This window comes from Anoplopoma fimbria, chromosome 3 (genome assembly GCF_027596085.1).
Source record: "Anoplopoma fimbria isolate UVic2021 breed Golden Eagle Sablefish chromosome 3, Afim_UVic_2022, whole genome shotgun sequence".
Taxonomy (NCBI): Eukaryota; Metazoa; Chordata; class Actinopteri; order Perciformes; family Anoplopomatidae; genus Anoplopoma; species Anoplopoma fimbria.
In genome coordinates this window covers 24,597,746-24,621,134 of record NC_072451.1, presented here as the reverse complement: position 1 = coordinate 24,621,134, position 23,389 = coordinate 24,597,746, and the positions used below count along the sequence as shown (strand labels likewise).

General features: G+C 40.1%; 2 protein-coding genes across 2 annotated transcripts; both read left to right on the top strand.

Annotated features, from left to right (window-relative positions):
• The first annotated feature begins 4,078 nt into the window (after positions 1–4,078).
• LOC129089350 (organic cation/carnitine transporter 2-like) lies at positions 4,079–9,795 on the top strand. The gene is made up of 10 exons (XM_054596762.1): positions 4,079–4,438; positions 4,705–4,808; positions 5,627–5,778; positions 6,048–6,219; positions 6,750–6,891; positions 7,058–7,134; positions 7,777–7,991; positions 8,108–8,290; positions 9,158–9,293; positions 9,729–9,795. Exons 1-10 carry the CDS (start codon positions 4,079–4,081, stop codon positions 9,793–9,795), a joined length of 1,608 nt encoding a protein of 535 aa, XP_054452737.1.
• Positions 9,796–14,218: 4,423 nt separating this feature from the next.
• Positions 14,219–20,904, top strand: map2k2b (mitogen-activated protein kinase kinase 2b). Its single transcript, XM_054624228.1, has 12 exons — positions 14,219–14,634; positions 14,947–15,127; positions 15,239–15,449; positions 15,604–15,750; positions 16,393–16,470; positions 16,659–16,710; positions 17,008–17,132; positions 17,340–17,553; positions 18,483–18,535; positions 18,653–18,714; positions 18,842–18,887; positions 19,141–20,904. The coding sequence occupies exons 2-12, from the start codon at positions 15,039–15,041 to the stop codon at positions 19,249–19,251; spliced, it is 1,188 nt and encodes a 395-aa protein (XP_054480203.1). The 5' UTR covers positions 14,219–14,634; positions 14,947–15,038; the 3' UTR covers positions 19,252–20,904.
• Positions 20,905–23,389: the final 2,485 nt, after the last annotated feature.

The window sequence follows — 23,389 nt, the reverse complement described above, 5'->3', positions numbered from 1 at the left end:
GAAAAGAAACAAAGCTGCCAAACGCCACTTACTTTTTTTGGCAGATTTTGTGTTGCAAAAAGACAAATGTGTTGTATCCAAGAACGTGTCAGTGAATATTCTCTGTTCAGAGCATTAAACCCAAAGATGATACAAATAATCAGATGATGACAAACATGGCTGTTTACCACCCAGTCCCTCAGACCTCCTCAAGGCTGAGCTCAGCGGATATTGGAGTGTGAAAAATGAATACTGAGAGATAATTCTTTAAAAAACACAACAAGCTAATGAAATCAGTTGACACATAAAGATGACACTGTGTGTGTGTATATTTCTGTGCATGTGTGTCACCAGTAAAGAGGTCATGATGTTACAAGATTTGTCGCTCCCTGGTGTAATGTGGACCATGCAGGGTGGGGTCAGAGTTGAGGGGTGAGAGGTCAAGGCTCACTTTGGTCCCTGAAAATACCACAGAGCCCAAAGGACGGATGTCAGAGTAATAGAGGAGAGGATGGTTATTGAACAAGCCATCATTTTTACTGTCAGCTCCCATACACCGGAAGTCTTTCACTACGGCAGGCTGGGTTAAAGCACCCAAAGTGGAGACAGGTTTCAGTGCAGGTGTGTGATTTTTCTCCATCGAAATAAAAATACGTCCATTTTCTTCTCATGAATCACCGCTCTGCTCCGCTTTCTCTTCGCACAGGCTTTAGAGATTTGATCGAGGAGAATGATGGATTCCCCTGGCATTGGGGCTCAGCTCTCTAACAGCCATTATCAGTACGGATCCTGCTGACTTCAGGGCCCGTTTGGACAAATGGAGAGGGCTTTTTGATATTTGAGGGAAGCCATGTATAAGAATGGTTAATGGGCAAAACACAGCCTCTTTGTCCGGTCATCTCTTTCTCACCCACGCTCGGCTCTCCCATAATTCAACCCGCTTCCATTTCCTCATTTTCCTCTCGTTTGTCCTCCTCCGCCTGGCTCTCTCCTTCTTATGTCCTTGTCTCCTGTGTGCCACTACTCCCCCTCCATGCCTCTCTCTACCTGTTCAGAGAGCCCCTCCCCCACCCCAGTGTCTCCGCTGACACGCAGTCCCTCAAAATTAATGTAGAGATATATTGACAAGTGATGGGCCATGGAGGCATAGATCATCGGGGGGTAGAGGAGAAGATAGAGGGCTGGGATGTGGCCTTGCCAAATGGATGGAGTGGGTTCCCTTTCATCCACCCTACAGCAGCTTATAAGCCAGCTTCCTCTGGCTGGCCAGCAAACATCCACCAGCTTCACCACGTTGTCGACAGAAGACCTTCACCGGTTGGTTTACTTTTTCGATCACTTGGAAAGCATTAGAGGTGGAAGCAAGAAGAAGAGGCAAACACACCTTTTACAAAAGACATTACCAGGCACAACAACATCCCCACCCTCCACACTTCACCTCATCTTATGTAAACTGGATAAGGTGCTGCTAACAATGTGCAAAGGGCCAGTTTGTCAATATGCCAATTACATAGATGAGGGTATAGAAAGGGCAAATTATAGCCAATCATTGAAGTGCTTTTACTGTCCTCTAGCAAGAGCTGACCCCCTGACCCCGTTTGATGACCCTCAGGCCAAAGGTCTCCTCTCCAGGGGTCAGAGGGCATGTCCGTGCGCTGGCCAGAGAGAGAGAGAGGCGTTGCTATGGTAACAGCACTGGCAGAAGAATGGCGAGGTGTGGCAATCAGGACGAGAGGGTTCAATTTGGACGGACCGAGCAGTGATGTGATGCTACTCGAGTTGTTTAAGCTGCATTTGGTGGCAGTGGGGGGAGATGTTTCCAGATGTGGCTGTTTCATTAACCATCCCAATATGATGTCTTGCAAACTGCAAGGCTTCTAACAAATGCAAATGAACTCAGTCCATTTATCAAAAGTGCTTCACTAATATGCAGCCTATTTGATGCCATGCAGCATTTAATAAACTTAAAGAAACTAGATATCAAGACGCTTAGCTCTAATGTTTGACTACAAGGTTTGAGAAATTGAATTCCTAAAATGATCAAAGGTCAGTCTTTTAATAGTGCATTGTTTCATCTGTTTTGTAATTAAAACACCTTTTCCTTTAGTGGTGGAATGTAACTATTTACTAACTTTATTAAGTACACTTTAGGGGAACTCGTTCTTTACTTGAATATTCCCATTTTATGCTACTTTACACTTTACACAATAATATTATTACAATATAATACACGTATTTTACTCTACTATATTCATCTCACAGCTATATCTGTGAAAGAATACTGTTGATTGCCAAAAGGTTGCCGTTCCACCTTTTCATCAGGCCCTATTTCCCAAAATTAAGTTTGTTTGTTTTTGGGTTCACTGTATTTTTGTTTTTCTGCCTGGTACGTTGTGGTAGATCAGCTGCTCACCAGCTCAACCAAAGGAAGCTATGCCTCATTATGTCTATTTAGCAGGGAGGGGCCGGGCACTGTTAACATGTAGGAAGACAGGTAAGGTAGCTCAGCACGTAATATATTGTTATGTTTGGTGTGCTAATTGGTATGTAACGAGTGCCTATAGATAGATGGTGATATCAGCAGTAACTCAGAGATCTTGTATTAATGGTACCTTCATTATTCTGTGAATTTGGGCGCTTGCTCGGTTAGGCTCACCCTAGATTTAACTGAGCATGTGGTAGGTTCCAATTAGTTGAGGCTGAGAAGGTAAAATGTCATTTACCAGAGTAGGGGGAAGAAACGAGCTTTCTTTTATTTGGTGGCCTTTTTCTTTAGTTAAATACAGTGTTGTTAAATTAACCACATTTAATTTTTGTTCTTTCTTTCAGTAAACTTTTTGTTAACAAATGCCACTATTTTCACTACTTCTGCTTATCGACCCGGTTCTTTAAAATCCCTTTTTAAAAGTTTTCCTGTGCCAAACAACTTCATCAGCCTTTTTTATATTGGGTGGTGGTACTATATGATTTTTTCATTGTGGTATTGATTTTTACCTAAGTGAAGTTTCTGAATACTTATTCCACCACTGCTTTTATCACAACCTTAAAATGTAAGGAACATGAACTGACCTCATTCCTGGGAAAACAAATATCTGGGCAGAAGCACGACCTTTACTACCAGCACATCATTGACTATTTCATGCGTTGTTGCACCATCTTGTGGTGGTTGTACACACTGGTGTTCTGAATGGCCGCTTACTCTTGGTGCTATTGGTAAAAGAAAAACAATAATATTAATTCATTCTCACAGATGTTTCCTTCTCTGTCCTGTTTTTTTTTTTTTAAAGTCCTCTGCCTATTATATGTTTTATCTAACAAATTTCTCTTCTAGAGAAATTGACGAAATATTTAGTTGATAGCAAACATAGCTGAACATATGTACCTGTACAGAGTTAAATAATGTCTCACTGTCATTTCATCTGATGTATTCCCAACCTCACCATTGGACAAAATGATCTTCACTCAACACTCACTTACTGGCTTTCATAGGCTTTCAGTCTCATCTCAAGGTCATCATTATTCTATTTTTTTTTTTACATTTCATAAACTAATAAGTAAACAGAGAGATGCTGTAGGAAAACACAAACTTGTTTCCATCAGTAAAGAGGACACTGCTCTCTCTCTCTCTCTCTTAACCTTTATCCATAACCACTACATACTAAACTCCACTCATAACTCAAATCTTCACAGTAAACCAAGTCTTAAACCTAAAGTGTAATGATTTACTGGTAGGGACCTGCTTAGGGGACTGAAAGGAGTCCCCAACATTGAAGACAGTTTATTGTTATTACTTTGTGACTATAGTGTTTTGGCTGCTTTTTGAATTGCAGCCATGTGACTCAGCAAAGACATCCAGGCAAACGAGATATGCACATTGCTGCAAGGGTAAACAACCTGTTTACCTAAAAAAGAAGTCTCCAACATACCAAATGGTAAAACGTAAGCACTCTACACAAGGAACAAGAAAGACCTATCCTGCAGTACATACCAGCAGGAGCTTTCTTTGCTGCCACTCTGGGTTCAGGGAAGACCTGTTTTATTAACACTTATCCTTATCGAAAGAACATAATCTGAAATAACGCACTTTTTGCAGTCAGTCATGTTGGGTGGAAAAGACTTCGATGAAATGACTTCTTTCCTGGGCGTCTATGGCTTCTCTCAAATTCTAATAATTGTCCTGCTCACTTTAAGCGCAGTTGTTTGCGGATACACGGGAATGATCGTGGTTTTCGTCTCGGATACACCCGAGCACCACTGCAAAGTATCGATCAACTCCACGCGCACAGATGTGGAGGTTCCCTTCCACGAGCTGAGCAAGTGGATCGGACCCAACAGTTGTTCCCGGTACAAACTGAACCCAAACTGGACGGAGACAGCGAGACCAAGCAATGACACGGAGCAATGTCTGGATGGATGGGTCTTTAGCACTGAGAGATACAGCGCCACTATTGTGTCTGAGGTATATTTTTAAGAATGATGGTTATGCTAAATAATTTGATGTTGGCCTAAATCCTTTGTCCATGAAGATGACTGGTGTCTTCCTTTAACTTAAAAACATGTTAATATTACTATAGGTATACATAGCGGCTTTCTGACACTCGAGGTCAGCTAAATCCTTTTTTTTAAATGTTTGGATTAGATTATTTAAGATTAGAATTAACTTCAATGTCAGAATCCTCTATTGTGTGGGTCTTGCTGCAAATGTCCTCTCTCTGTTAATTCCAGTGGGATCTGGTGTGTGACAATGCATGGAAGGTCCCTTTTTCCTCCTCCATGTACTTTGTAGGAGTCCTGATTGGATGCATTATGAGTGGTCAACTCTCAGATCGGTAAGTACTGTTCTGTGTTGTAATAATAAAGATAATAATAATAATCTAAATATATATTTTTTTATCTATTTATTTGTTCTTAGTTTTAAGCCCATTAAGCCCTTGCTGTTGCTCTGTTTTTGAATGAGGATGAAGGGATGTTTTATAGTTCATCTTCATTAACTATGGTTAATACTATGTCCGTTCCTACCACGTCTACCGGCATAAAACAGGAAGTCAGTGGTAAAGTGCAAAAGCCCACCTCTTGCTTGATTTGATTGGCTGCCTCTGTAAATTGTGACATTAGGAAACCTTTTAAAAGGAGAGCACAATTGTCACTGATGGACACGCCATATAACCCAAACGTAGTCTGCAAACTACAGGTAGCCTACAAATTTTCAACGCCCCCTGCTGCTGCCGCCTGCTCTCGTCCACTTTCGAGGCGAACTCATTGATTAATTGACTAATTAATTAGCTCTTATTAAGAAAATACATTTTTTACTTTGTTGTTTTACTACCGTTTTGCCACTTAGAGATGATAGAGATGGTGATGATTTCAAATAAAGAGCATTTGTTAGAAATATGTATACACAATGGAGGCAAAATGTTTTTTTTCCCCAAACTGAATGACAGTTTAATCTTAGTTTGTGACAATGTGCAATCGGTGCTAGCAGCAAAAATCAAACAGTCAAAAAAAACAAAACAAGGGACTGAAAGGACAAGAAAGGAAAGAAGAGCCAGCTCATCACATAAAACATGTCTCACACTCGGTGTGATTGTGTACACTCACAAATTACAAGTACCCTGTTCATTTCATGTTCCTGTGCATCGTCCTACAGGTTTGGCAGGAGGCCGGCGTTTTTCTTCACCATGGCCTTACTAACAGTCACTCCCTTGGTCCAGGCCTCCTCCGTCAATTGGGTCATGTTCTGTATCATCAACGCTCTGAGAGGACTTGGCTTCTCTAATTATGTTGGGTCAATCGTACTGGGTGAGGCAGCAAATGCACTTCTATTGGTCTCAAAAGAGTCCCTGTCTTTTTTTATCTTCATCAACATCTTCCTGTGACAAAGCAGCTTACTTGTGCTCTTATAGTTTTCCTATGAGGCGAGCTGTACAATCTCATTGCCTTGAGCTCAAGCCGGTTAAGGAAGCAATGAACTAAATAGATAGTTTTCACAATTTGTTGTATTAATTTGATTCCAAATATCCTGTACTGTCTCATATTAACGCCATGCTTCAAATCCTCTTGTTGGTTAGGGTCTGAGATGCTGAGCCAGCCTGCCAGGATGAACTTCGCTCTGCTGGGTCACAGTCTAGGTTTTGGGGTTGGATATGCCTTGTTGCCGCTGGTTGCCTACTTCATACGAGGCTGGAGAATGCTGCTGGTTGCCTCTGCCATCCCCGGCTTCCTATTTATTCCAACTTGGTGGTAAGTCTGATGAATGTTGGCTGATGAATATAATAGTTCAATGGTATGTCCTATGTCAGGACTTAGATTTGAATTCCCCTTTTACCTACTGTGTCCAATAACATAATGACTGAGTGGTCCAGATGCTTGTTGTATTGCTTGTAACTTTATTTGATTATCCTAAAATCTCATAAAAGGAGAACAAAAAAACACAGAATCGACCTAGGATGTTTTGAAAAGAAAAAAATCAAATTTGATAAATCAAAATTCCTCAAAATAATGGTCTACCATCACCACTTTTTGCAACCACATGAAACTAGTTTATCAAAACCAAAGTTCAGTCAGAATCAATTCACAAGTGATGAGACTGTTATCACTTTTAGTAAGCGGACCATTTTTGCTTCCTCTCTGTCATCATAAAACTGTGTCCATACTCCAATGTTCTCTGTGACATATAGCCAATGCATTACCAAAGACAATTCTTGAAGTATTTAATTCCTTTAACTACCTGCCAAAGATCACTGAAATTCGGTCCCTCTCTCTGTGTTAAGGGTGATTCCTGAGTCTCCCCGTTGGCTTCTGCAGAAAGGACGTGTGGAGGAGGCTGAGCTCGTCATACGCGTTGCTGCCAAAAGGAACAGAGTCCCTGCTCCTGAGGTCATATTCAGGGCTGATGAGTACTTGGAGCTAATGGTATTTATTACATTTTTACTCCTCATGCTGTGGAACACGTGCTCCAGTATGAAATATAGCCGTTAGTCAGGTGGTACTTTTGACAAGAATTACATTGCACTGTATGCAATGTGACTGTTCTGATTCTTTTCATATATGTCTAATTCAGCAGAATAAAGGTGAAGAGCAGCAGACATACACTTATCTGGACCTGATACGCACCCCTAACATAAGGAATATTACAATTCTGAGTGTTTTAATATGGTAACATGACTTATTTTCTTTGATCCTTACTTTCCTTAATACGATTGTGCGTACACTTTATTCTATACTTATGTAATTTGTAAAGATACGGTTAGGTTTGACAAATAAATACTTATCACTCTGTTTGCCAGACTGCCGCCCTTAACTTGAAAAAGATAAATAAATATTAAGTGGAGTCCCTCAGAATATATTGCAAACAAGTTTAGTTAAGAAAAGGATGCTAACCAAGATCAGTAGCAGTTAGGATGTGTTCAATTGGAGAGTTTAGAAAACTTGATTTAATTACATAAAAAAAGTTTGTCTTAATGTAAAGGGTTTTACGCCTGTGATTATGTTTTAATTGTATCAGAAAATATTAATAGTTTAGATTTAGTTGTTGTCTGATGTAAATTGATTTGAGAATAACAGCATGTTCCAAATCATGTTCCAACTTTTTGTCTTTGATATCAAAAACAAATCGAGGAAAAAAAAGATTAAACTGCCCCTTAAATAATTAAACTAAAATTAGAAAGCAAATTGGTGTCAATCTGAGCTATACGGCACCATATGGCTCCGTCAAAGTAAAAAGGACTTTTGAGATCAATGTAGTATTTAAACACACTGCCATCAACTTTATCCAGTCTTGAATTTGTCTTTCTGCAGGATGTCCACTGCCATGGTCTACAATGGTCTTTCTCTCAATACTAGTAACATGAATGGAGATGTCTACCTCAACTGCTTCATTTCAGCAGCCATTGACATTGTGGTGTATGGAGCCAATTGGTTGCTGGTTGACCATGTGCCAAGACCTGTGATCATCTTCTCCAGTCTGACGTTCAGTGGCATCCTGCTTCTGACTATCAAGCTGGTGCCTGATGGTCTGTATGCTCTGTGCAGTATTGACTGAATCAGGCATCCCTGAAAGTACCAGAAGACACTATGCATGTGTAAGATTGTATATGCCTTGTCTAATGATCTTGTTTGTTTTTCTCAGACATGCATGTCATGCTCCAGGTGTTAGCCTTGATGGGAAAGATTGGTGTGTCTGCTACTTATGGCTTGGTCTTTCTGTTTTTCACTGAGCTGATCCCCACTGTGGTCAGGAGCATGGGCTTTGGGATCGCCTCCACAGCTGCACACGTAGGCACCATCATTTGTCCCTATGTGATCTACATGGGTAAGTGTTTTGGGGGTCTTTCTGTTGTTGTTGTTGTATTTGGGCACGCTGTTGAAACCATATTATTTTGAGATAGTGAATGACTCACTGTAGATGATATTAATACACTTGAGTGAACAGACTTTACTTCACTTTACTGCAGCAATTTATCCTTCTTTCACAAGGTTTAGGGACTTACAAGATATTTTTAAACATCACATGCTAATGTCTAAAACCAATGAGGTGGAGTGTCCCTTTAAATTACAAATACCCCCAAAAAATCAAAGGAATACTATCGGCAGCTTTCGGTGGAAAACTTAACTTCCCTTAAAATATCTTTGTTGTCAGTTCGCAGTTTTAATAACAGACTTTATATAAAAGATATGATTATTTTTGTAGCTTCAAAGCTTTTAGGATTTTGTTCACAACATTAAAAGCACCATACAATTAGGCGTCTGGTGACATTTTGGATAGGTTAGCACCATATGAGAAGGATCCTAGGCTTAATCTTGCCCAGTGATGCAAGAGCCAATAAGTAACAACACAGTAGTCACTTATTCTTTACAGTACAAGACAAAAAGCTCTCCCTACATTTTACATTTGCTTGATTTGTTTGCTTGATGAGAAAGTCTGTCAAGTGGGGCTAATGCAATTCCTATGTTATTTATTACACCTGTGTGTGTCAAGTTAAGTTTCTTTACTTTTACTATTCACAGTAGTAAAAGCATATGCGTCGATGAAATGGCTCTGTTTTCCTCAAGTGTCCCAGTAAAGACTGTGACAGTCACATGTCAACAATTCTTCTGTGAAAAAGGCCTGTGACTGTAACCCATGAGACTAAACAGATCAGATCGATTTTAATTCAAGTGCTATTTATTCTGTCTGCAGGTGTATACAGCAAGATCTTGCCATACATTGTTTTTGGCACAATCAGCATCATGGCTGCTGCTGTTACCATGTTGCTGCCAGACACCAGAAACAGCAAACTTCCTGAACTCATCAGACAGGCCAAACCCATCAGAGGGTATTTTGGTGTGTGTGTGTGTGTGTGTGTGTGTGTGTGTGTGTGTGTGTGTGTGTGTGTGTGTGTGTGTGTGTGTGTGTGTGTGTGTGTGTGTGTGTGTGTGTGTGTGTGTGTGTGTGTGTGTGTGTGTGTGATGATTAACAGATAGCAATTCTATGAAAACGGACACAGTTAAATCTTGTGACCTAAGTGGGATTTTGTATAACTTTATTCCTGCTATAACTGCATCAAGAGCAAGACTGGAGCAGCATTTTCAGTGATAGAGATGGTGATGATTTCAAATAAAGAGCATTTGTTAGAAATAGGTATACACAATGGAGGCAAAATGTTTTTTTTCCCCAAACTGAATGACAGTTTAATCTTAGTTTGTGACAATGTGCATTCGAACAGTTCTTCTCTCTCTGAGAATACTTTGTTTCTCTTTGTATCTTAAAGATGCTGCCATAGGACACAGCCACAGCCCCCAGGAGAAGAGCCGGACTTTGAAGCAAATGTTACATAGTGGCCAATCATTACAACTTTGTCGTCCGCCACCTGAATCCATTTGGATCAAAAATACTTTTTTTGCTTTGTGCGTTACTAAACAGCTTTCATAGGAGTGAACAGAGCCTCGCCTCCAGCGCGGAATCCAGTTCTCACTTTAAACATTTTTTATTGTGAAGCGTCATTTTCCACAATAACAGAACATGGTGTTGCTCACTTCTTTTCCGTATGACCAAACATATTGTCAAAAGACACAGGAAGAACTCCTCTTAACCCATTTAATCCCAAATTTTTCCCAGACATGAAATTATACAAATCATGTGTCATTAGTAACTCTTTGAAATAAGCAATCATTATTTTATGAAATTTTCATGGAAAAGGAGGTGAAATAGTGTGTTTTATGTTTTTGGTGGGATATTGTGTAGACATTTATTGACTGAATAAACGAATTTCTCCCAGTATGCAGTCATCAAAAATGTTATACACCCCAGCCCAATTATTTACACATGTACTGTAGGTGACTTGAACGTTGAATGGTTTTGGTGCCAGATGGGCTGGTTTAAGTATTAGTCATTGGTGCCACTCCTGTAGGCCGAAAACAGGAAGCTAAGGCTTCAGTTGGCCCTAGAGCTCCAAAATTGGACAATTTGAAGAAGTTTTGAAAAAAGTTACCTTGTCTTGATTCCTGCAGCGACATTCAGATGGTATGGTCAGAATTTGTATGAGCATTGACCCATCCTATTTATTCATCATATTTCTTGGCACATTCTGGTCCCCTTTGAACCGACAGAGCCCCTTTGCGCCACATTCCCAAAGGTGCTCTATTGGATTGGGTTCTGGTGACTTTGGAGGCTATTTGAGTTCAGTCAACTCAGTTCCATGTTCATGAAACCAATTCGAGATGATTTGAGCTTTGTGACATGGCGCGTTTTGCTGCTGGAAGTCGCCTATATTAGATGGTCAGGGTCAGCAACAATCCTTAAGTAGGCTGTGGCGTTTAAACAATACTCAATTGGTACTGAGGGCCCAAAATGTGCCAACAAAATATCCCCCAGGCCATTACACCATCACCGGCAGCAGCCTGAACCGTTGATACAATCAGGATGGATCCATGCTCTCTGTTGTTTTTCACCAAATTCAGACCCTACCATCTGATTGTTGCAGCATAATCAAGACTCATCAGAGGAGGCAACATTTTCCCATCCATCCATCAATTATCTTCTGCGTATCCAGGGCCGGGTCGCAAGGCCAACAGGCTCAGCAGGCTCAGCAGGCTACAGGAGTGGCACCCGGTTTAGTCTTCTGCTGCTCTAGCCCATCTGCTTTAAGGTTTATCCATCCATTTTCCGTAACCTGCTTATCCAGTTAAGGGTCGCAGGGGTGCTGGAGCCTATCTCAGCTGTCAATGGGCGAAGGCAGGGTTCACCCTGGACAGGTCGCCAGTCTGTCGCAGGGCTGACATATAGAGACAAACAACCACTCACACTCACATCCACACCTACGGGCAATTTAGAGTCTTCAATGCACCTAAGCTGCATGTCTTTGGACTGTGGGAGGAAGCCAGAGAACCCACGCTGACACGGGGAGAACATGCAAACTCCACACAGAAGGTTGTCCAGCCCGGGAATTGAACCCCGGCCCCTCTTGCTGTGAGGCGACAGTGCTAACCACTACACCACCGTGCAGCCGCTTTAAGGTTTAACATGTTGATAATCTTCTTGAAAAATGTGTACGTAATAAAATGGTATGAGAGCGAGAGACAGAGGCCTTTGGTTCCTCCAGATCTTGACTCAAAATCAAAGTTAAAGAAAGACCGGACTAGATAGTGGGTTGAACAATAACTATGTATGTATACTTTTGTTGCCGTCAACGTGTTTACTCATTCTATGACCACACTGAACAAAGTTGAGTAATTGCCAATGCATATATAAACACGAGACATCTTAAAGTTGATGCGTACCAAAAATCTTTGTCCTTTCTTCATTTTAAGATTCTTTAGTATCATTTTGTTTGGGAGTTTTGATGCAACCATTCTCTTGTCATGGTGCAGCAAGAAAGTAAACAGCACTGGTTATGTGAACACGTACATGTGGCTCTGCACATATTTCATTTACACCCATTATTGTTTCAATATTTGCTGGAATTGCATTGATACATCATTCAGAAACATTGTTAGAGGCTGGGTTTTAATACATCCATGCTAAACCCAGTCAGATACAACTCTGAAGGCTGTAAAGAAATGAGCAAGAGCACCCTCTGCTGAAAGAAAAGCACACAGCACGAGTGTAGTGAATAGACACACAAAAGCAGTTCCTTGTTTTCTGACGTGTTGGGCTGACATTTATGTTGTTTATGGGAGGGAACTTCTGAGCTTTTACAAAGTACAGATTAAGCTACATCAGTTACGTTTATGTCATCTTGAAAAGATTTGTATCATTGTTTATACATAAAGGTAGCTGGTAGCTGTGTAATATTTTCTGAAACTATAGTTTCTTTTTGAAAATCCAGACTTCAAGGATCAAGGGTTCAGGGTTAATTTAATGTCATTGTACAACTAAATGCTGTTGTTGTCCCTTCATGCTACACGCGCACACACACACACACACACACACACACACACACACAGACACAAACACACAGAAGAACAACAATAGTAGTGAATTCCTGTTGAGCATTATATGCACTATATGCAAAGACTATTTTATTAACAAGGGTAGCCGAGAAGTATTTTTTCAAGATGTTCAGAATTCATAGCTATCGCACCAGATAATTGTACCACAGCCGGATTACCAGCACGTCAAAGCAGGCAACTTCCACGAGGCTCCAAATAGTCCAAAAAGGAGGCTGCATGCCAATTGGTTTTAGTAATTTGATTAATTCCATAATTCCTACAGGATTTGCCAAACCAAAGTAGGCCCATATTACACCCTACATTATAATCCTATGTTTTAAAGAGGAGTCCTGTGTCAAAATGTAGATGTAATGTCTTTTTCATTATGGTAAATATTGTGCTGTCACGGTGCTATAACTAAAGACTGTTTAATAACAATACCACAAATGATTGGAATAATATTTAACCTCGCATCAGAAATCATTATTCTGTTAAAATAACACTGGTTGAACCATTTATCTTTAACTTTGGTCATGCATTGACTGTTGGTACCGTTTCAAACAGGAACTTGTTACATGATACATTCACAATGCACTGAGAGCCGTAGGTAGAGGTGGATGGGGCCCAACAGCAAAATATAGCAAATATAGGCTAAACATTATTCGAGTTGTAATGTTTTTTGTTTTATTTTATCACTTGAACAATAAACTGGACTGGACTAATCATTCAAAGGCACTTTACAAAAAGGGTCAGAGCAGACTGTATCTGCTGAGGAGACTGAGGTCCTTTGGAGTGCAGGGAGCACTCCTGAAGACCTTTTTCAACTCTGTGGTGGCATCAGCCATCTTTTATGCAGTGGTCTGCTGGAGCAGCAGCATCTCGACAGCTGACAGGAAGAGACTGAACAAGCTTGTCAGGAAAGCCAGCAGTGTGCTGGGGTGTCCACTGGATACGGTGGAGGTGGTGGGAGACAGGAGGATGATGGCCAAGCTGTCATCCCTGATGAACAACACCTCCCACCCCATGCGGGACACCCTGGCAGGGTGTCAGCTCCTTCAGCACCGGCTGCTTCACCCCCGGTGTGTGAAGGAGAGGTACTGCAGGTCCTTCCTTCCTGCTGCTGTCAGACTACACAACCAGCTCTGCTCCCAGCAGACCACATGACACATGACAATAATAACATGACAATAAAAACCTGTGCAATACATTACACATTACACTGTGCAATAATAGTTAAAAAAGTTAAAATAGTTGGGTTTCTTTTCTGTCTGTAAATATAATATTTCAGTTATTGTTGTTTTTTCTACTGGTTTTTTTAAATTGCTTATTTATAATACATTTTTTTTTATTTTTTTTCTTTTTCATTTTTTCTCTTGTGTGCACTTTACTCTCTGCTGCTGTAAGCCTGCAAATGTCCCCGCTGCGGGACTAATAAAGGATTATCTTATCTTATCTTATCTTATCTTATCTTAAGAGTTAGGCCATTACATAATCCCAAATTCCTCAATTTTTCATAGGATGGCAAATGGACGAAGTTTGCCTTCAGGGCTTTCTGCCAGAAAGGGTTTACTTTAATTCAAATCATGATATTTTTCTAAACATATCTGGTGTATTGCTTAAACCTAAGAGCATCACTGGCAGAAAAACGCTTTTTTTTTTTGGAAGAAAGCTTTGAAAGGGAAACTTCTCCCTACTCTGCCCAGCATTGGCTAGTAATCATTGCTATCGATTGTTTGATTGGTTAGGTTGTGTCAGGATGAGTGAGATTGGTTAAGGTTAAGGTAAATATGATGCTAAACCAATCAGAGGCAGATTACGCGATTAGAAAACATTAGTGTGTGTGCGGATGCTTCCCGGCCACCGTACTGCGCTTCCCGGCCACCGTACTGCGCCTCCACCCGATTTCCGCTGCTGATGCTGGGACCACATACCTGCTGGAGGGAACCACGGATGATTACACCACCTCTGCTACAGTCCCGTTAGGCTGGTGACTTAAACAACGAGGCTGGCACGGCGTCAGTGAAGGGAAACGACCCCCTGCTGTCGGCTATCGTTGAATGTGCTACTATCATTGCTAAAGCTAGCTAACTAGCTAGCAGGTGAAGCTAACGTGAAGTTCCGCTGTGGCTGGCTCTCACACGTCTAGTTTGCTGTTATTTCGTAGCTAGTTCGGCAGAGAGTGATTTTTAAAGTTCACATATTTCAATTGAGTGCAGTGGCCATGATAATAGCAAAGTGCTTACCAGTGTGAGAGACGTCATTCATAACAACTAACCTAGCAAGCTAGCTAACGTTACTGTAATCTGGCTAACCTTAATGTAAATGCCTCACTTCTGTAGTCATTTACTGAGTGGATCAGTCCAGTGTTTTGAACCCAATACTTATGTCACATTTACCTTTTGTTAACTGTCCCACTTAGTGACTGACAGGTCCCTTTACAGGATAGTTAGTCCAGACAGCATCTTAAAGATAATACCTGTTTAAAACTTATTTATCCAAACGTTTGTACGGAAAGTCACATTTGATCTTAATCATAAATAGCATTTCTTTGCTTAAAAGTCATTTCCAGGTCAGAAAGCTGGTAAATTATCAGATGTGATCAGGAGAAAATAGTCACTTAAGCCCAACACGAAGTTTATCCATCAGTGAACATGGCTCCTAAAAAGAGACCAGTGCCCTTAAACATTGCTCCTGCATGGGACGGGTTGCCCACCTCCACCAACATTGATGTTGAGTCTGAGTAAGTTATTTTACTGACCAGACTGATTTACTTATTAACTGTATATTCCTAATATTTCAGTCCTCTGTGTGAAAGATGCTTTATTCCTGTTCTATATATTTTTTTTCTGAGGGCCAATTTAGAGGCACTTAAAAGAATATTGGAAGAGTTGGACCTGGATGAACAACAGAAGAAAAGGTTGGAAGCTTTCCTTACCCAAAAGGCCAAAGTGGGCGAGTTGCGAGATGACGACTTCCATCGTGTCTGTGAGCTGGGAGCAGGCAATGGAGGAGTTGTCAACAAGGAATGCCACAAATCTTCAGGAATAATCATGGCCAGAAAGGTGAGCTACAAATTATACTTGTGATATAAATGTGATCAAATTTCTGTAGTGGTACAAAAAGTCATGCTGAACCGGGTAATAAAATGTTGATCTTGTACCAACTGCTCATACCATAAAACATCTTTGATCTATAAAAATTCTCTTTTCTGTACAGCTTATTCGTCTTGAAATTAAACCTGCATTCAGAAACCAAATCATCCGAGAGCTTCAGGTGCTGCATGAGTGCAACTCTCCCTACATTGTGGGCTTCTATGGAGCATTTTACAGCGATGGAGAGATCAGCATCTGCATGGAGCACATGGTGAGAAAATTGGAGGAAGTGACTGCGTGTAGGGGTAGCCGGTTAAGGTATTAGCGGTATTTCTGTATTGATCAATTCATCCCCAGAGGGATATTATCTTATCTTGTCCCTTTGCACTATTTCATCTTATGTACCCCTACTGAAGGTCAGTTACAGAAAACCTTTAACTGACTTGGGCTCCAAGATTGCTATTTTTGCTTATTTCAAAGATTGTGACATCGAATCAAGGAAAAAACACTAGATCCTCACTGACCTTTCTATATGTATATGTGTCAGTCTGGTGTTTAAGTTAATACAAAGCAATCGATAAACAGTTCTAATGCTAATATAACATTTTCCTTGATCTAGGGTGAAATTATGTAGAGTGTGACTATTCTTTTTTTTTTTTTTTTTTTTTTTTTTTTTTCATTTTTCAAAAAAAATTAAAATAAATTATGGTAAAACAAATGTATAATAATGACATTACATTACTGTATCAGACCTGTATATGTTCCACAGAAGACTTGTGTTTATTCAGTAAATGTGCACGTAACAATAATGGTAAAGATGTGATCCTTTTCAATACCATTTTTGACAGGATATGCTTTTTATAGATTTGTATAATGACTGTTGTATTTTTTGTTGTCTCGCTTTATTGTGCAGGATGGTGGATCTCTGGACCAGGTGCTGAAAGAAGCAAAGAGGATCCCTGAAGAGATTCTGGGCAAAGTCAGCATTGCTGTAAGTGTATGGTGATCGTCTACATTTGGAATGTTATGTGATGTTACCATTGTTGTATTAATGCCAATAATGTAAGTTTAAAACACCATGGGCCTGGATGGGTTTTAAGCTTGTTTCAAACTGTTATTTTCACACTAAGGTTATTTATGATTATTGACTTGTGTAATTTCTCCCCTTTTTTGAAACAGGTTTTGAGAGGCCTTGTGTACCTAAGAGAAAAACATCAAATCATGCATAGAGGTACAATTTTTATTTTCTTTCTTTCTTTCTTTCAAGGGATTAATTACTTATTCTTGTATTTCATCTGTAGGGCATATAACACATATAGCAAAGTGCATTGTATTTTGTTAAAACATGAATTAAACTGGTCCTATACATGGTCACATGCCAAAGATAATAACAGTCTAAATCTTAACCTTTATGTTCATATCAGGGTTGTAGTCTGTACAATGGTTGGTAAAGATAGTCTCTCTTCACTGCATTCTGTTGTAGATATCCAGTTAGGTTCTGTTTTTTTAATCCCTTTTGAACCCCCAGATGTGAAGCCTTCAAACATACTAGTGAACTCGCGGGGGGAGATCAAGTTGTGTGACTTCGGTGTAAGCGGGCAGCTCATAGACTCTATGGCCAATTCCTTTGTTGGCACAAGATCCTATATGTCGGTATGTTGGTCCTTCTCTGAATTATGCATGAAAAGATCAACTAATTTAAGTTCCTTCACTTTGCTGCAATACAAATAAACAATAACACTGCCTTTCAATTTCAGATCATTTAAGACTTTGTGCAGTGAGCAACAGTTCCCTATATTTGTTGATAAAATGTAATTGTTTATTTTGTTGAAATTAGTGTTTTTCTTGTTTGCTGTTTAGCCGGAGAGATTGCAGGGAACCCACTATTCTGTGCAGTCAGATGTGTGGAGTATGGGGCTGTCCCTTGTGGAGTTGTCCATCGGACGCTACCCCATCCCTCCTCCAGATGCTAAAGAACTGGAGGCCATATTTGGACGTCCAATCTTGGGTGGTAGTGAAGGACAGAGGCTGAGCACTTCACCCAGACCTAGACTATCGGGTAGACCAGCCAGCGGTGAGCAACACACAACTGTGTAAAATGGCTATTTTAAATTGTAGTAGGTAACTTTGCATTCATGCAGCTCTGGGTGGCATCATGGGAAATAATGCAACCTAAGTAAATTAAGCACTAAGGTACACCAACTTGGCCAGTCTGTGATCGCTGAATGCCACGAGGGAGAGTTTAAGCTTTGCTTATACGCTTACGTGGCACTGTAGAGCATAGCGGAGGCGTACGAACAAAATGTACTGTGAAGATGCAAGAAGGCGACGATTGTAATCGGCAAAGCGGGAAAAACAGACATCCATATAATATATCTTATATTCATGGACTACTGTATTGATTTTATACAAGCCCTGTTAAGAAAACAGTCAAGTAATAAATGCATTATAAAGAAAGCAAAGGTTTAATATCTTGTAAACAATTTGATTTGGCTGGCATAATAATAACTCAAATGCAGATTATTTTTATTTTTTTTAAGACCTTCGGTTTCTAAAGCATTTAAAAATATAAATGGCCATTCCTTGTTAAATCCTTAGGCATGTTAATAGTGCTTAATCAACGATATTTGTGACAAATTGTGATTGCTACCACGCGCACTATGCGAAGTCCGTAATTACTTCAGTGTTTGCAATTAAAGTTTCCTTTGAGTCTCAATTGGTCTGTTCCTATTGTAAGAAAATAATATTCCTGCCATTGGAATCAGGTTTATTGCAAAATAAGTAAAATAATTATTTATTAAGTTACATTTAAATATTCCATATATTTTATATATATATATATATATATATATATAAATAATATTCCATGTGCTCGATCATTATGGAAATCAGGATTTTGTTGCCGCTTGAATGTGTAATTAAGGCAAATAAAATTGTGTCTTAACAGCAGTCTTACTTGACATATTGAATATAAAACACAGTTTACCCCACCTCTCTTTCCAGGTCAGGGTCCGGCCATGGCCATCTTTGAACTACTAGACTACATAGTAAATGAGGTAAGAAGTGTTCCAGAGAACAATTAAAAACTGTTCCCTGGTTCCATAAAGTATTTACAGTCATCCTTGCAAAATCAGGTAGTTGACATGTTCATTCAACTTTCTCCTGTATTTCAGCCTCCTCCCAAACTACCACATGGCGTATTCACCTCTGACTTCCAGGACTTTGTGACAAAGTGGTGAGACAACATTTTAGCCTGGAAAACAGATAATTTGTCCGTTTATCATACATGTCGTCTTTTTTTTATTTTATTCATGGGTAAAAAGCTCTCTCTGAAAGATTCCTCTCTCCTCTATCATTTTCAGTCTCATCAAAAATCCAGCAGACAGGGCTGACCTGAAAATGTTGACGGTGAGTGTCCTTAGTTAGACTCTGGCTTAAGTTTGAATTTATGCTCCCACATTTTTCCTTGAAATGGGCAATATCTGACAGCTTCAAGGTCTAGATCACAGACTGAGGTTAACTCTGTTACATTTTGTGATTGCAAGTCTTATATTCTTACGCACTAAAAGTGAATGTCACCAGCAGAAAACTTAGTTCTGTTGTATGATAGAGTTTTTAATATCAAGTATGGTATTTGTATTGATTGTATGTTTTGTTACAGAACCATATGTTTATCAAGCGGGCTGAGGTGGAGGAGGTAGACTTTGCTGGCTGGCTTTGTAAAACCATGGGGCTGAACCAACCAACCAGTCCAACGCGCACTGCAGACTGAACACACTCTCTCATGCACACAGTATGTTCATGTAAAAACGTGGATAAACTGCTGCCTAAAACCTGGCGCCCACATATACAGACTGTTTGCCGCGGCCTCCCTCAGGTGAACCTCTGAAGTCTCCATCTATCAAATGAACTCGAGTGACAAGTAAGCTGGGAAATACACTGTATCTACAGCGCAAGTGTGTTAATCCCAGTTATTACAATCATGGTTATACATCTGTACATGTGTACAGGCAGATTTATATATGAATTTGTTTTGTGCAAACACATGTAGAAATGAGAAAAAAAAGCATTTATTTTATGAAAACATGTCAGGTTATGTTTGACCATAGGTGTGTCTGTGTTAGCAAGAGGTGATTGATTCTAGGATGTATTTTGCATTTGGTGATGTGACTGAGTTCTACAAGTTTTGAGATGTCTTGATTGAAGCACAATGTTTAATATATTTTAGCATGACCCTTGTGTCAAAGCCAAAAACAAGTTACAACCTAAATGCACCATCTGCTTCCTCTGCATGTCAGAGTTGTTAACTTTTAGCAGCATCCTCAGCTTGTTGTGTTACCATTAGCTTCAGACTAGCTGCACTGGGGCAGAGGTTGCCTTTGAAAATACTGGAGATTCTTCCCTGGACAGTACCTACTGTAACAAGACTATTTTCATCTTTTGAGCAAGCTGCATCCGGCTCTCTGAGCAGTCTCATTTGAAGCAAATGATTAGCGCATTGTATTTGCAGTAATATAAACAACAGGACAGTGATTTGCTATTGAAGTGCATCCTGTACTGCGGCAGAATCGAGTCATCTTTCTCCTTCTTTTTGTCCTATTTGTCTTATTCCTCTTTTAGGTAACAATAAAGATGTTTTTTTTTTTGGTAAAATCATTGAAAGCTTTGTCATTATAAAGTCTGAATTGTCAATAAATGCCATGTAAGATGATATCTTCATTTGCCAGACTATAACTTCACTGTTTATGCACTCATTTCACCAGAAGGGGGACGCACTCACTTCAATTGCACTGAAGACTTTAGTTCAATTACTCACAAAAGTATGCTACCAAACAGAAAATATCAAAATATACTTGGTACGGTATATGTAGTGTGTTGTGCCTACATCGCTGCAACCAAGTTAATGCCGACTGAAATGAAAAGCAGGACCGTGAATTAAAGCCCTGCTGAAATATATTACTCCGCCATTTATATTACTAACACAATGATCATCTGGAGTAATAATGAAATGTCTTCCCTTGACTGTCTTGTCAACTTCAGGCTGAAAATGTGAGGCCTCGAGCTAATGGAAAGACGTAGTGTTGCAGTGTGTGGTGTAATGAAAATGTACTGTATGTACGCTTCATGTGCAACAGTAAGACAGGTGCTGAGAAAAAACATCTCTATACAAAGGTCTTGTTTGTCTCTCTTTGACCTTCACGCCTGCCTGATCATCAACTTCTTATCTTAGGAGCAAGCAGATGTAACAAGACAGAAATGTCTGCAGATACTGCCACATAGCCTTGACCACCCCGCCATTGTTACCCCGCTTATATAGCAGAGAGTGCAGCCTCTTTTTTTTTTCTTGAGTGCATTCTTTTCAGACTCGGTGTGACTGTAAAACCTATGCCTCTTCCTGCAGGAATAAAATACCACAAAGACACTCAATTGTCATTTGATCTTCATTTCAACGCTCATTGAGACTCATCTCGGGACATTAACAGATAGGATAGGTTTTTCCCACCACAGTGGGGCGGCTAGTCTGAGCAATGTTGATGTATATTGCAGTTCTATAAACAACAGGACAGTGATTTGCTGTTGAAGTGCATCCCGTACTGCGGCAGAATCGAGGCATCTTTCGCCTTCTTTTTGTCCTATTTGTCTTATTCCTCTTTAAGGTAACAATAAAGATGTTTTGTTTTTTTATGGTAAAATAATTTAAAGATTTGTCATTATAAAGTCTGAATTGTCAATAAATGCCATGTAAGATGATATCTTCATTTGCCAGACTATAACTTCACTCATTTCACCAGAAGGGGGAAGCACTCACTTCAATTGCACTGAAGACTTTAGTTCAATTACTCACAAAAGTATACTACCAAACAGAAAATATCAAAATATACTCGGTACGGTATATGTAGTGTGTTGTGCCTACATCGCTGCAACCAAGTTAACCCATGCTTATGCCGACTGAAATGAAAAGCAGGACCGTGAATTAAAGCCCTGCTCAAATATATTACTCCTCCATTTATATTACTAACACAATGATCTGTTTGGCTTATGTATGAAGTAATAATGAAATGTCTTCCCTTGACTGTCTTGTCAACTTCAGGCTGAGAATGTGAGGCCTCGAGGTAATAGACGTAGTGTGGCAGTGTGTGGTGTAATAAGACAGGTGCTGAGAAAAAACATCTCTATACAAAGGTCTTGTTTGTCTCTCTTTGACCTTCACGCCTGCCTGGTCATCAACTTCTTATCTTAGGAGCAAGCAGATGTAACAAGACAGAAATGTCTGCAGATACTGCCACATAGCCTTGACCACCCCGCCATTGTTACCCCGCTTATATAGCAGAGAGTGCAGCCTCTTTTTTCTTGAGTGCATTCTTTTCAGACTCTGTGTGACTGTAAAACCTATGCCTCTTCCTGCAGGAATAAAATACCACAAAGACACTCAATTGTCATTTGATCTTCATTTCAACGCTCATTGAGACTCATCTCGGGACATTAACAGATAGGATAGGTTTTTTCCACCACAGTGGGGCGGCTAGTCTGAGCAATGTTGATGGGAGGGGGACTACTGCAGCAGAAAAACAGCAAAGTCTGCAGTCATTAATATGCAAATATGCAAATGAGAGGGTAATTAAGATTGGGCGTTTGTCAGTGGCTCTTTGATTGCTAATGAATTCAAATCTGCAAGAAAGGGGGAGGGGAGGATGAGCTAAAAAACGAAAAAAAGAACAGGATGCTATTGTGCTTTTGCTTGCAGAAAACAAGAAAGAAGAGTCAGTGGTCTAAAGAATGGAAAGGCCCTATTGAACAGAAGAAAATACTGAACATTGATGCTTTTAAACTCGCATCAAATACAAAAAAGACGTCAGCGCCCAACCAATACTGATATATAAAAAAAGAATTGCACGTAACAAACGAGTATGTTATGATTCTGTTTGAGCACTAACAGAAGCCACAGCATAAAAGGCTAAAATGGGGCTATGAGTTTGTGCCAAGACAATTAACCATGTACACCGTCACTGAGCATTCAGCACGGCAGACTAGAGCCACCACAGGAAGGAAGAGAGATTTCTGCTCATTATGAGTGATGTGGCTGACCCCTGTTGAGAGAGATGCTCAGGTATCTTGGCGGGGGGGCGTGCAGTGGCAGCATTTTGTGTGTCACAAACACTGTTATTTTCATATTTCTGGAGAACGGGCACCCACAGTTCACACATGAGCACACACTGCTGTTATCGTTGTTTCAGTGGTCCCTTGACACTTGTACGTCTTCCTCCCTCCTTGGCATGTGAAATGAGAATGTGTATACAAGGAATAAAAACAAATGAAATGTTGTGAAGAATGGGGCAAGACAGCTGCTCTTGTCACCTTATAGCATAATTACTTTCTCACAATGCCGCAGCTTCTCACAGGGCTGCACACTCGCCACAACAATGTCAATGTATGTGATATACAACATATTACATAGAGTCTTGTTGGGAATAATCCCAAAAGAGAAAGCATGCCCCAGTATAAATTTGATGTTTATATTTTGAATACACTCCCAAATACTTTAGCCAGGATTATAAGTACAAACACTCAAACTGATATGTTTGGAATGGGGTGTTACAGCAGCTGATCCCAGGCCTGCTGTATGTGATGAGTGTTGCAGTATATGAGTGTTTGCATGTGTGTGTGAGAGAGAGAGGGGGCTGTATTTTTCGCAGGAAACAGGAAACCAGAAGTCATAACAGGATGCCCCAGGTTCTCATACTGTACCTGATGCGTGGGTGGCTGCATGGGGGTAACCCATTTACAAAGTTATCGTCAAGAAGAAGAGAGAGCCCAGGAAAGAGTGGGTAGAGAGGAGGGTACACACTTTGGGGGTTAGGAAAATAGAATACTACTAAATATAGCTTTCTTGTGTGTCTTGTGCCTTATCG

Excerpts from the sequence above, each read along its gene's own strand:
- LOC129089350 (XM_054596762.1), top strand. The coding sequence starts at position 4,079 with ATGTTGGGTGGAAAAGACTTCGATGAAATGACTTCTTTCCTGGGCGTC. Across the intron at positions 6,220-6,749 it reads CTATTTATTCCAACTTGGTG|GGTGATTCCTGAGTCTCCCC; the intron begins GTAAGTCTGATG and ends CTCTGTGTTAAG. Across the intron at positions 9,294-9,728 it reads CAGGCCAAACCCATCAGAGG|ATGCTGCCATAGGACACAGC; the intron begins GTATTTTGGTGT and ends TGTATCTTAAAG.
- map2k2b (XM_054624228.1), top strand. The coding sequence starts at position 15,039 with ATGGCTCCTAAAAAGAGACCAGTGCCCTTAAACATTGCTCCTGCATGG. Across the intron at positions 17,554-18,482 it reads ATCGGGTAGACCAGCCAGCG|GTCAGGGTCCGGCCATGGCC; the intron begins GTGAGCAACACA and ends CTCTCTTTCCAG. Across the intron at positions 18,536-18,652 it reads TAGACTACATAGTAAATGAG|CCTCCTCCCAAACTACCACA; the intron begins GTAAGAAGTGTT and ends CCTGTATTTCAG.